Source organism: Stigmatopora nigra, chromosome 7 (assembly GCF_051989575.1).
Source record: "Stigmatopora nigra isolate UIUO_SnigA chromosome 7, RoL_Snig_1.1, whole genome shotgun sequence".
NCBI lineage: Eukaryota > Metazoa > Chordata > Actinopteri > Syngnathiformes > Syngnathidae > Stigmatopora > Stigmatopora nigra.
The window spans coordinates 11,795,427-11,809,028 of NC_135514.1; the positions used below are offsets into that span (position 1 = coordinate 11,795,427).

Below are 13,602 nucleotides of genomic sequence, written 5' to 3' on the forward strand. Positions count from 1 at the left end.
TTTTTTTTGGAAAAAGGAAAAGCTAAAAATTGTCATAAAGTGTCGTTTTGGGATCCAATCATGACCCATAAATATTAATACTAAACATAATCGTATCAGTAGACGACGCCCTAAATAAATAACTTTTAAAAATCATCATAAAGTGTCGTTTCGGGATCCAATCATGACCCAGAAATCTTAATACTAAACCTAACTGGTAGATGACACTCCCTAACTAAATAACTTTTAAAAATTGTCATAAAGTGTCGTTTCGGGATCCAATCATGACCCATAAATCATAATAATAATCCTATTGGTAGATTCCAAAATAAAATAAATAAATAACTTTAAAAAAAAAATGCCCCATTTCCGACCACGTCGCTATTTTTCGCCGATGGAACGGTGGCACGAATGGACCGCCACGTGAGGAGGGAGGATGGTGAATGGCAGTGCTCTGTGAGTCAAAAAAAGTCAGCCGCCGCCGCCGCCGCCGTCAGCAGAGGCCAAAAAAAAGGGGGGGTGGGGTCAAAAAGCAGGTTGGTGAGGTTGGAGGGGAGGAGGGCGGGGCAGGGGCGGGGCTCAAGGAGCATTCGCGGCGGTTACTCACTGACAGCCTATAGTTGCGCATCATTTTATCAAACTCCTCGTCAATTTTTTTGTACTTCTCCTCAGTGCGCGGCGTGAGCGAGAAGGGCTCTTCGGGGTCCGGGCTCTCAGAGTCCCGGTGCTCTTTCTTGTTCAGAGCCTTAAGGGGGGGGGAGGGAGAGGGGGGCCCCGAGAGGAGAAGACAGGGGGAGGGGAGGGGGGAGAGGAGGAGGCGGGGTTAGAAAAGCTGACACAAGTGCGAGGTACTCACGCCGTAGCGCTTGAATAGGTTGTCCAGGTCGTCCGTCTTGCCACGGTATTTGTCTTCGTTTAGCGGGCTTTGGTCGACGGAGTCGTCGCCCTCGGGTTCGGGGCTGTTGCAGCCGTTAAAGCTTTTCTTTCGCAAGGTCTGATTGCCGTGAGAAGTGGGAAGAAAATATCAGTTAGTGACATCCAGAGACATGGGAGGTGAAATCGGTCCTGGGATAAAAAATGAGTCGTTTAGACGTCTAAAATGGAGAAAAATAATGTTTTTTTGGGGGGTGGTACTTAAGGAGAGGGATAAAATATTTGGGAAATATTGTTTGGGGGATTTTGCATTCAGGTTAGCATTGATTATATATCGAAACAGCAGGAAAAGATATCTAAGAAAATAAATTATGTCAAATAATACAGTAGTAACCTTTTTTAAAGAGTTTTATGGGAGTATATATTCTTTCATTCAAATGTAATCAATAAAATGTAGGCTTTTTGTCCTTATTATAAATTTATAAAAGTGAAAAAATATTTGCGAGAAAATAGAAATTAATTTTACATTAATTTTTTGAAAATTACTATTAAAAATATTAATAAAATAAACAGTTTTGTGCATTTGGTTAACAAATAAAAGGAAAATAAATCACAGTTCTTTGTTTTTTGGCATTTATGAAGTATATAGTTTAAATAAAAAATACAATATTTATGAAATAAACTAATGTGAAAATATCTAGTCATTTAAATGTTCAAAAAAAAAGAAAATAAATGAATTTTGATCATATCTAGATTCATCAAAACTACTTGTAAAAGCATTTGATGACCAATTAAGTTTCGAACTGGTGTTGTGGTGGCGTCAACCCGTCCATCCGTACTTTGACTCCCACGCTACAGCGAGAAATGAAAAACATTTTAGCCTTGAGCAAGAAAAAAACCTGGCCGAATGCACTCAAGAAAACAGAACGTTATTGCGAGCGCAGAGCGTCCAAAGCCATTGGCAGCCGGCGATCGGCGCAAAAGCCGCGACGATTCTCGGCTCAAAACCGATTGGCCGCCCGGCTAAGGAGCTTTGCAGGCGACAAAAGGCGGCGTGAAATCTGCCGCCTTGAAAATCAATTAGGAAGAAAAATTGCAAACACCAAGCAGTTATACTCAAGAAAGAAGTACAAAATACGGCAGTACTTTGCTACTGGCCAAATATAAATGTTTATAGCAGGGGTATAAAACTCAAAAGAACGAATATAAGTGCAATATAGTGCAGGCTAGTTTGACAGCGGCCATGTTGATAGAAAATAAATAAAGCATTTAATTGTGTACATACAGCGTCATGTGTCAAAGTGGCGGCCCGCGGGCCAAATATGGCCCGCCGCGTCATTTTGTGCGGCCTGTGAAAGTAAATGCCGACTTTCTTTTTTAGGATCAAATTAAAATGAAGAGTATAGATGTATATTAAATTTCCTGATTTTCCCCCTTTTAAATCAATAATTGTCATTTTTAATAATTTTTTTCAGTTTTTAGGTCAAAAATCATTTTGTAAAATCAAAAAATATATATTAAAAAAAGCTAAAATTAACATTGTTTTAGATCTATAAAATAAACTGAATATCCAGGGCTTTTAATCCAGTTCTTTTAATCCATTTATATTAAAAAAAATCAAAATATTATATCTAAAAGTTGACATTAAAGGTCTGACATCCTTGATATACAGTATGAGCTCCAAAGTGAGGCAGAACACCCCCGCGGGCCGCTTAGGGCCACAAAACAAAAACATAAACTGCTGTTTGTGTTATTTATATCTTATTTCTGCCAGAAGTAACAATCAAAAAGAAAAAAAACAATTTGCCAACCATAAGAAAATGATCTTTCTTTTAGAACGCATTACCGTTAAATGCCACTAGGGTCGAAAAATCTGAAAATGAGATTTTTCATGTGTGGCAGCTCAGTAAACATTATTGTTATTATTCTCCTCAAATAAATGGATTAGTCAGTTACAATTAGCCATTTCATTGGCTGCCGACCCTCCCGGTCCATCATCGGCCACTAAATGCCCCTCCCCCCTTCCGTCTGCCATCTTCCCGCGCCTTCCGCTGCCTTCCGCCGCCGCTCTTTTCTCTTCATTCCATCGCCCCGATTGGGATCTGCGGCCGAGCGGATTAACGCGTAGTGGCAGCGGAGGCGGCCATCCCGCCCACCCGCACGCGCACTCTCGTCAGAATGACGGAACGCGGAACCCGGGCGCGGGCCAATCCCGACACGAGCTCCGGCGTTAAAGTGCTTCTGAGCATACATCGGAAGGCAAACGGTCGTACGCACTCTGACCCGAGCTAAGCCGAGCGAACGAACGGCGTTCCTGCGTGACTACATCGGCGAGCTCTTCATAATTTATAGCGGAAAGCACTCGACGGACGAGATGCTCACGGAGGCAGCCGGATAGAAACCCGCCGCATTTGGCGAGCGGCCAATTATCCGCGCCGCCGCAGATTAAGCCTCCATGTAAATCGTATGATTAAGTGGCGTCCGGACGGCCCGGACGAAAAAGGCTGGCTTGGTGATGGCGAAAGGGGGGGGGGGGGGGGTTAGCTGTTCTAGTGACAGATGCCCGACAAGTGTCATGTTTCTCTTAAGCTTTAGCCGGATGGGTTAAGCCTCCCAGTTTGCCACTTCCTGTCAATTTTCGAGTACTTGGCGCATGGATGTCAAATTAAGTTGTTTTTTTTTGTATTTTTTGACTTTTGGAATTTGGATGTTGAATCCATTTTACATTATGTATGCTAATTATGGATGGATGTGAGTCGAGTTGGGGTCTTTTTCCTGCAATTTAAACAAAAATATCTAATAATAAAGCAATATTATTACCAAAAACAAGTTTTTTTGCGATTCTGTTGTGTAGGTCAAAATAAGATTGATATTGATATTGAAATAAACTTTTTTTTAACATTATTAAAATAGAAATATGGCCTAATCATACATTTTCAGCGGGTGGAAAAAAATATCAGTTTTTTTAAATGGATTTATTCATTTTCATATATTAACGAATGGTCAATATCATTATCAATATCATTTTTCAAGATTGGCCTATGTAATAGTTTGTTGCTGCCTGATTTTTAATATTTTGGTATTAGAATATTTGGATTATTTTCAGGTAAATATTATTTGTATATTAATCATCAGTGGATTAAAATAGTTGATGAATATGATCATTGATAATTTGCTGATTTGTCAACTAATCTTGGCAGAAAATGACTTGTTTTCTGTATATATATATACATATACCCAGTTAATACATATTTTATCTGCTAAAATATTTGATAGTCCTTTCATACAAGTTCATGTCAGGTTAAAAACATACACCACTGTGCATGTATATATTCATTTCTATCCCACAATAAAAAAAAAACACTAGTATTTTGACCCAATTCTATCAAAAACAACTCCACCATTACTCACACATTGACGCACTTTCTAATTTCAAAATGTACATCTCTATCTTTGTTCTGAATCTCGCTTGATCTCCACCATCTCTATCGTCTCACGCGATTCTACCTCCGCGCCACCAAAAAAAATGTCGCCACCCCCCTCCGACCCACCCATGGTGATTTACGAGATCTCGTACACAATGTCGAGGCGACCTCTGACCCCTAAAAGAACGTTTCACCAAAAAACCCTCGCCCAAAACCAGCGCATCCGCCCTACAAACAGCTGTTTGATAACGAAGTGCGCCGGGACAACCGAGGACAAAGTCGGTCAACATGTAGCTTAGCCTAGCTTAGCATCCTTTTACACGGGAGGGGAGGCGTGTACCCTCCCCTCCCGTGTAAAGGATGCACAAAAACGCACGAGCAGGACGCGCACCAGGCTTGAATATTGTATGAGGCGCTCTCCGGGGCCGCGGAGGAGCATGCAAAACACACACACACACACACACACACAAATACACACTTGCACACAAATGAACGCAAGCATAAAGAGGACCAAAGAGACAAGCGCAACACGCACACATTGAAAAACACAAATACACACACACATGGGCACAAACAGGACCAGTGGAGCTTGAGCTGATGTGGCCCGGAGCTGCCCGACGCCCTGCGACACACGCACACATGCACACACACGCATTTGTGTGTATTGCAGCCATCTGCAGCCCGCAGAAAGCTTTCCTGCTGACATTGGCAGACAGGATGGACGACAGCGGAACAAAATAAAGACATTTTAGATGTTTTTTGGTGAAGAAAACGATGGCGTTTTGTCCATTTGAGATCTGAGTTCGGCCTTATTCGGTTACCCGCTTGCCACGCGGGGATGACGCAGTATGCTAGCAGTTAATTCTGGGTGTTATGTCGAAACTATCATTGATTATCATAGTTAGCATTTGTAATGATATGCTAATTAGTAGATGTTGACGGATTGATAGAATGGTTACGTAGCAATAATACATTGGAAAAACTATGAGTCATGTATGCTAGCTGTGATGTAAAAACAATGAGCTATTGTAGCTGGTTTTTTAGCATTATGCTAGCTGGAAAATGATGAAAAAGTGAGAGAATTTTTAAAAGGTATTGACTGTTGGGTAGAAGGCTAACAAAGGAGTGGGCAAACTTTTGGACCCAGGGGGGCCACATTGACTTAAAAATTAGACAGATGGGCGGGGTCAGCACAAGATAGGATACATATAAAAAAGTGCATCCGTTAACAGTACATATGAAATATAAACAGGAAAAAAGACTAAGGTATTAACATACTCATCACTTATCTTTAAAGTAAAAAGTACAAAGTAAAGTCAAAAGGAATGTATTAAATATTAAAATGTCATTTAAAAAAGATAGCGAGGCTATAAAACACAAAAAGCAAATAAAAGTGGCCACAGCTACTGCCACTGGCGCCATCTTTAAAAAAAACCAAAAACTTTTGCACAACGTCAGCGGGCCGGATTAAAACGCCTCTTGGACCAGATGTGGCTCACAAGCCGTAGTTTGCCCAATACTGGGCTAGCAGCTATTTCTGGGGGTTACATCAAAACTGTAATTGGTGATAATGGCTAGCTTTTTTCGTGCTACGCTAGCTAGTACCCATTTTCAATAAGGGGGGCGTCAAAAGTGACTAATAAGTGAACTGAAATGGTAGTGGAAACTTTTGGTAGCAACCGTCTGGCCAAATGACAACCGAAATAAAATGAAAGTCTAGAATGCCGGTTGGACCGCCTTGAACGATAATTACGTGTATGACGCAGAAACAGGAACCATTACAAGTAATTAAGTCATTGTCGTCAGGTTAAATAAAAGAGGTGAATAGAAAACGCCTGCGGATGAATTCCCGTAGGAAACCATAATTTCTGCCCATGGAAACATTTCAAAGGTGAATGCTATTACTCTCTTGTATTTTTCCAAACAAGAAATGCCAAACTTGGATTTGAAGAAGAACTGGTTGGGTTAGCGTAACATAAAACATGGTTAAAAGACAATAAAAACAAGGATGATGAACTGACAATTATTGGCCAGTGGTTCACGTAAGATAACATTTGCATAACATATCATATGTTGAGGTATTCAAAATGGACGTTTTATTGTAATTTATAAATCCTGGCATGTTATTAAAGATGTGCTATTAAATCTGGAAACAGACGTCATTTATTTAATAAAAAAATGTCTTTTTTGCATAAAAACCCATTGTTGGTTGTAAACGGGAATACTTTTTATATGAAAAATAGATTTTTTTCCCGTCAGACTAATTTTTTGGGTATTGAGCACCTAAGAAGGAAGTAGCCCAGTTGCTATGTAGCCTATGCTGTTGTTTTGATCAAAACATTTTACCGAAAACCTGTAAAAAAAGTGGTTAACAATAACATTGGAATGAAAACAATAAAGCTTTAAGTAGGTATTGTTACTAAAAATGTGACATTTAAAAATATCAGGTTTCAAACATTTCAAAAGGTTTCCTGGATAAAATAATTGAGATTTTACTAAATTTGAGTCACTAAAAAATGACAAATGAGGTTAAAAAGTCAACCGATTAAAGTTTCAGTAACTGCGTTTTGTGTTTATGATGATGTCATCAATCCAATAGTGGGCAAAATATATTAGAAAAGGCCTTAAATTATATTATATTTGTAGTTTTTTTTCTGTCGTCATACTTTAACATGAAATATCTTGAACATGTTAGCCAAATAGCACTAAAATTCTGAATTTTCTGACTTATGTCACCACTGAAAATACGATTTGGCTATTTTTTTAACCAAATTTTAAAGACTACTTTACTCCTATTTTTCCAGTCTAGTATAAGGGGTCAGTGGTCCATTTGTTACCTCAATAATGTCAGCGTTGGTCCGGCTCTCGTGAGGCTCGTTGTACTCGGTGTACTTGAGGAGCACCTTGTCCATATCGGTGCTGGCGTACTGGAAGAGCTTGTTGGAGTGGTTGAAGATGATGAGAGCGATCTCGCAGTCGCACAGCACACTCAGCTCGTACGCCTTCTTCATCAGGCCAAACTTCCTCTTGGTGAAGGTCACCTGAAAGGAGTAGGGACAAGAGTTTGAGTTTGAAGATTCAGATTGTCTAATTTCTTTCTTTTGGAGTGTTTTGACGACTGAGATGTTTTATGCTAACTTCCAGCTAATAAGGGGGCTACATTTTCAAAAGAGTGGTCAACTTTCTGAGTATTTTAGGACCTGCAATCTGCCCAAAAATACCATGGAACTAAAAACATGGCAATGCTAGATCAGAACCGAGTACCGTCCTGTCCAAATAAAAAAATAAAAAAAATAATAATAATAAAAAATACATTTGGACAACGTCGGCGGGCCAGATTAAAAAGCCTAATGGGCCGTATGTGGCCCGCGGGCCGTAGTTTGCCCATGTCTGATCTAAAATAATGTTTATTTTAGCTTTTTATATATATTTTTAGATTTTACAAATAGATTTTTGAACTAAAAAACAGAAAGAAATGATAAAAAATTACAATTATTGATTTAAAAGGGGGAGAATCCGGAAATTCAATATACATCTATACTCTTCATTTTAATTTGATCCTAAAACAGAAAGTCAGGACTTATCATTTACTTTCCCGGGCCACACAAAATGATGCGGCGGGCCAGATTTGGCCCCCGGGCCGCCACTTTGACACATGTGGTCTAAATTGTCTTTAGATACGAGTGCGATTGTTTGTTTTTCCCCATCTAGTGCTAACCGTTGGCAGAGATAGGCTCCAGCACCCCCGTAACACTCATGAGAATAAGTGGTAGAGAATAGGAATAAACTTCAAGACTTTTCCTGGCAATAATCGTTCTTATCAAAATTTTGTTGTCAAATTAAAGCAAACCAATTGTCAGCGCCGAAAGGGTAGCCATGGCAACCCTCGGTTTCACAGGCCACTGGTGTCGGGTCTCAATATTACAATGTGAGCCAGAGCGCTTGATTGACAGGCTGAGTACTGTAAGCTTTATCTACAGGCGCTCAGACGGGATTGCAGATCATCCTGACAGGTCGTGTTTACTCTCGATTTAACGGGAAGTACAATTTCAACACTTTTGATCACACTTCTGCCGTCTTCCGTTACGCCGTTCGTTGCATCAGATTGCATTAAAATGAAAGGTGGTGGTGGGGAATGGGTTGATGGAGGGGGGTTGTTGTTTTTAGGCGGCAGACTTGTCGCACGGCTGGGCAAACGTGCTTCTCGTCTGCCGTCACGTTGACTATCCCCGTCGCTTTCACACCCTGCCATGCTCTTTTCCACGCCTGCCCTCCTTCTAATAGCGCAAACACATTTGCGGGAGTGCTCGGGAAGGTGACGTGGACTGATAGGAGCCAGCGTGAGGCACCCGGGTGCTTGAAGGTAGGTTTGATAGTGTTTAGGGCCAAGCCCAACAATGTCTCAAGGTCTTGGTGTACCACGAGTCTCCATTCAAAGCTCTTTTTTTAAATTTAAATCTAGAAACTGGTTCGGTTTTCAATCTTAGTTCAAAATAATGTGCTTTATGAGCCAATTAGTGGGAAAATAACCCCAAAAATATTCAGACAATAATATGCCAAACTAAAGTAATTGTTATTATCAACCATCTTTGAGCTAGGAACAAAGTGGCGGCCCGGGGGCTAAATCTGGTCCCCAGCATCATTTTCTGTGGCCCGGGAAAGTAAATCATGAGTGCCGACTTTCTGTTTTAGGATCAAATTAAAATGAAGAGTATAGATGTATATTAAATTTCACGATTTTCCCTCTTTTAAATCACTAATTGTCATTTTTTAATCATTTTTTCTGTGTTTTAGTTCAAAAATAATTTTGGAAAACCTAAAAATATTTTAAAAAAACACTAAAATAAACATTGTTTTAGATCTATAAAAAAAACTGAATATTCAGGTCTTTTAATCCAGTTCTTTTAATCAATTTATAAAATAAAATCTAAATATTATATCTATATAGTAGTCCGACACCCTTGGCCTAGAAGTTACTAAACTCAAATAGCTGCAGTTCCACTAACCTACCACAAAAGTCAAAAGGCTGTGGCGTACCTCATGGCTCCATCTTAAGCCCCATTTTAATTTCCGAAATTTGCTACAATAGCCCAAAAAAAATCATGCAAATGCTTTCATACGCCCTTTGAGATGAGCTACGGCTGAGGTTAATCTAAGGTGATTCTTAAGGGATCGTTCCCTCTAACGATGCTAACGTGTCGACGTGATATGTAGATGGGCGCACGGAGAGAAAGACGAGTGCTGCGGGGGAGGGAAGCGCAGAGGTGGGCGAGATGTGATGAGGTGGGGAACGGCTTGGTGGGTGAGGGGAAGCGGTTGCCCGTGGATACGACCCCGATATAATTTGATTTGTGGCAGCAGGAAGCAAAGAGCCAACCGGGGCCAAAGTGGAGGAGGTGGAGGCGTGACAGATGCGGGTGGTAACGTGTCAGAGCGCCGTGTGGATGGAAAGATGGCGGAGAAACGCCGAAATGGGACCTCACACCGGCCGGGACGGGTGGCGCTCGCTGAAATGGTCTGAAAAGGCCTGCTTTTGCTATAATCTGACTCAGAAGAAGGTCATTTAAAGACTCGGAAGGTCATTTCAAAAGCAACTGACAGGTGCGACAAGTCATTTGTAGTAACGCGCATAGCAAGCGTTGGATAGAAATGAGCCGTCGATAGCAATTTCATGTTGTTCACTCACTGGAAGTCCCTCAGCGTCGGATGAAAAAGTCGGACTGGAATAAGTTCAGAGTGTTTTTGTTTAGTCGAGTACTCCACTAAAAGCTCAATTCCCAAACTTAGTCCTCATGTGAGGAATAAATCTATCAATTCAAAAGTGCAAGAATGTAAGGCAGAGTTTGTTGTTTTTTTAACTTCTGCTGATATGCCATCAGAAAATCGTCATTGGTTATAGGGTGTGCGATGAAAAAATATCGGATAGGATATATGATGATATATGACATAAAAGATATATGATAATATATGATATGGGCGAGATCTAGTTTCCAAATGCTGGTTGCCCTACCCAAGATGGCCGCCAGAAACACACACTACAACAACTATTATGAGTGAGTATGTATTAAAGAAAAAAAACATCACTACAGAATCTGCATGGTGGCTATAAAATAATATATAATATATAATTTTTGATATCTGATAATACAGGATAGTGAGCGAGATCTAGTTTCCAAATGCTGGTTGCCCTACCCAAGATGGCTGCCAGATACACACACACACACACTACAACAACTATAATAAGTGAGTATGCAATAATTTAAACACAAAAAAACATCACTATATAATCTGCATGGTGGCTATGAAATAATATATGATATATAATATATGATAACATATTTAGTTTCCAAATGCTGGTTGCCCTACCCAAGATGGCCGCCAGATACACACACTACAACTATTACAAGTTATAGTCAAGTATAAGCAATATTTTAGTATTAAAGACAAAAAAAACATCACTATTTATTCTGCATGGTGGCCATTTTTTTGCAATAAAGCACAAACAGGCAAAAATTAATATTAAAAAAAGCCTTGTAATACATTTATTTACACCTTTCCCCCTTTTTTGCTACCCAAATAGGTCACTTTACTCCTCTTGGGTTCAATTCTACAACGGATGGGCCGGACGCAAGCAAGGTGAAGAGCAGGTAACCAATGGCAACGGAAGAAAGCGAAAAGGACCCAGTGTGTTTTTTTCTTTCTTTTTTTTTGGTGTGTGTGTGTGTCTTGGCAAGGTTTTGCTCGCGTGGCAGATGGATGAGGAAAAACACCACTGAGAGCCTCCACGCTGGACTCCAGTCCTTTTCTCGTAGCCAACGGCTCGCTAGCGTTTGTTAGCTTGTGCGCGAGGAACAACAAAAAGGCTCGTTGCTACCATGGCAACACAAGTGGATGGATTGATGACTTAATTGGGTTGTTTTTTTTGGGTGAAATGTTCTATTAGAGTGATTTGGGGTTTATTATTGCTTCAATTTAGCTACTAATTCGTTTTATGGAAGAAAGGATTGCGATTGTCAGGCAACTAAATGAGGAATATGGATTTTTGATTTTCTACTCTTAATATACCCTTAATATAATACTAGATTTCATGTTGATGTTTTAAACCGTTTTTGGGGATTTATTTTTAGATTTGGTTAAGTCTGACATGGTTCAGGAAGTTTATGTTATTATGTTTCTAGCTTGAAATTTGTCTCATTCATGGCTTCTGAAGATTTTTGTTTTTTTTATGACAATGATGGATATTAAATGAATTTTTTATGTCATTTATAGCATGGCTTCTGGAGACTTTTTTTTTTACATTATTTACTTTGTCCTGATTTTTTTTGTGTCATTTATAGCATGTTTTCAGGAGACTTTTTTTTTTCGCTTTTTTACTTTGTTCTGAAATTTGTGTCATTTCTAGCATGACTTCAATACTTTTTTGGGCTTTTTTTTAGATTATTTTAAACTTTGTTCAGATTTTTTGTGTAAATTTATAGGATATTTTCTGAAGACGTTTTTCTTTGTGTTTTTAGCTTCTTTTTTATACTTTATTCTGAAATTTGTGTCAATTATAGCATGTTTTCTGCAGACTTTTTTTGTTTGTTAAGCTCTTTTTTTACTTTATTCTGAAATTTGTCTCATTTCTAGCATAGTTTCTGAAGACTTTTTTGTTGGGCCACTCTAAAAATCGACAAAAAATGCATTTAATTTTACAATTACAGTACAAATGACCTACAAAGTTCCCATCAGGCAGAACGGATCCTTAGCAGGCCACAACATTGACACCCCCGACTTCTGCCACGTGCTGAGAAAGTACCCGTCTACCAAATTTCATGTCCTCAAGTCAAAGTAGCTTCGGGGGCCTGAATTTTGCAAAAAAAGATTTCCACAAAGCGTCCTCCAAATTGGCTCCCAATTTGAGCGGGTATTCACCCACCTTATCTATCTGCTTCAAACCAAATTGGGCCAATCATTTCTGTCAGTCGCAAGCGAGCCAATGTTTGCACTGCCGAGCGGCAAAAATCACATTTGGCCAAAAAGACATTGCGCTTTGCTTGTTTTTTGTATTTAAGAAATGTCAATAATGGCAAAAAGAAAAAGAGAAAAAAAAGCCTGCAATGCTTCACACTGTGAGTAACGCTTAAAAGGAGAAGAGAAAGAGGACGAAATGTGCAAATTGAGATACTGTCACGCTTCCAGGAGGGCCCACACTCGCTCTGATTGGCTGTTTGTTTTGTGGAGCTAGCTATATGGAAACATCTCCCCAATCAACATGTGGGAGGGGGGCGGCGGATCGGCGTGTTCTTTTTCCACATTTATTTCATCACATTTCCATCAGGTCGCTATTCTTTAGCGGTAAAAATTTGGGTTTAGACCAGGGGTGGGCAAACTGTTGGGCCTAGGGGGGGCCAAATTGACTTTAAAAATTTGGCAGATGGGCCGGGGTCAGCAGAAGATACGATACATATAAAAAAGTGCATCCGTTAACAGTACACATGAAACATAAAGAGAAAAAAAGGACTAAAGTATTAACATACTCATCACTCATGATTAAAGTAAAAAGTATAAAGTACAAAGTATAGTAGAAATGAATGTATAAAGAAATATTAAAATGTCATTCAATTAAAGATAGAGGTGCTGTAAAACACCAAAAACAAATAAGAATGGACAGAGCTACTGCCACTGGCTTCCTTCCGTGTGACGGCGCCATCTTGGGAAAATATATAAAAAAATAAAAATTAAAAAATTTAAAATAAAAACATTCTTTGGACAGCGTCGGCGGGCCAGATTAAAAGCCCTCGCGGGCTGGATTTGGCCCGCGGGCCGTAGTTTGCACACCATTTAGACAATCATCAGAGGCGGATATTAACTTTTTTTTTTTCAAATGTAATATCTGTTGTTGTCAGTTGGACTGAATGCGCAAAAATATCATTCCAACTATTGGATAAGTTCCTGATCTAATCACTGATTGCCAATTGGGCGTTTTGAGATTGTCTCAAAAAGACATTTTTAAATGTTTTTTTCATTATTTTTTTACCCCCAAAAGGGCTGGAATGAAGGAATTGAAAAGTGTTAATTCCTCGTCATTGTTTGACTGAAGCACAACAACGAAGCAATTTCAAAGAAAGCTAAATAATAGAAGGAGAATGGAAATTTCCCAACGGGAGGAAGACTAGCGGAGCGGCTGCGCGTCAAAGCGCCATTTTACGAGTCTCTTATGACGTCGTTACGAGGTTTCTACTAACGAGTGTGAAAAGGACGCAAGGGTAGGGAAAACGTCCTCTGACGTCGGTGGCGTGTATCGTCATCTGGGAGGAGAGAGGCCAAATGATCCGGCAAAAAC

The 13,602-nt window shown here is 39.7% G+C and overlaps 1 protein-coding gene across 2 annotated transcripts in view; it reads right to left on the reverse strand.

Annotated features, from left to right (window-relative positions):
- Nucleotides 1-13,602, reverse strand: part of mef2d (myocyte enhancer factor 2d) — a 68,832-nt gene that overhangs the window by 11,162 nt on the left and 44,068 nt on the right. For both annotated transcript variants that reach the window (XM_077720237.1, XM_077720236.1), the window contains 2 exons: nucleotides 7,115-7,318; nucleotides 836-973 (listed from right to left, as the gene is read on the reverse strand). In XM_077720237.1, the coding sequence (XP_077576363.1) occupies nucleotides 836-973; nucleotides 7,115-7,318 (342 nt within the window). The remainder of the gene's footprint in view (nucleotides 1-835; nucleotides 974-7,114; nucleotides 7,319-13,602) is intronic.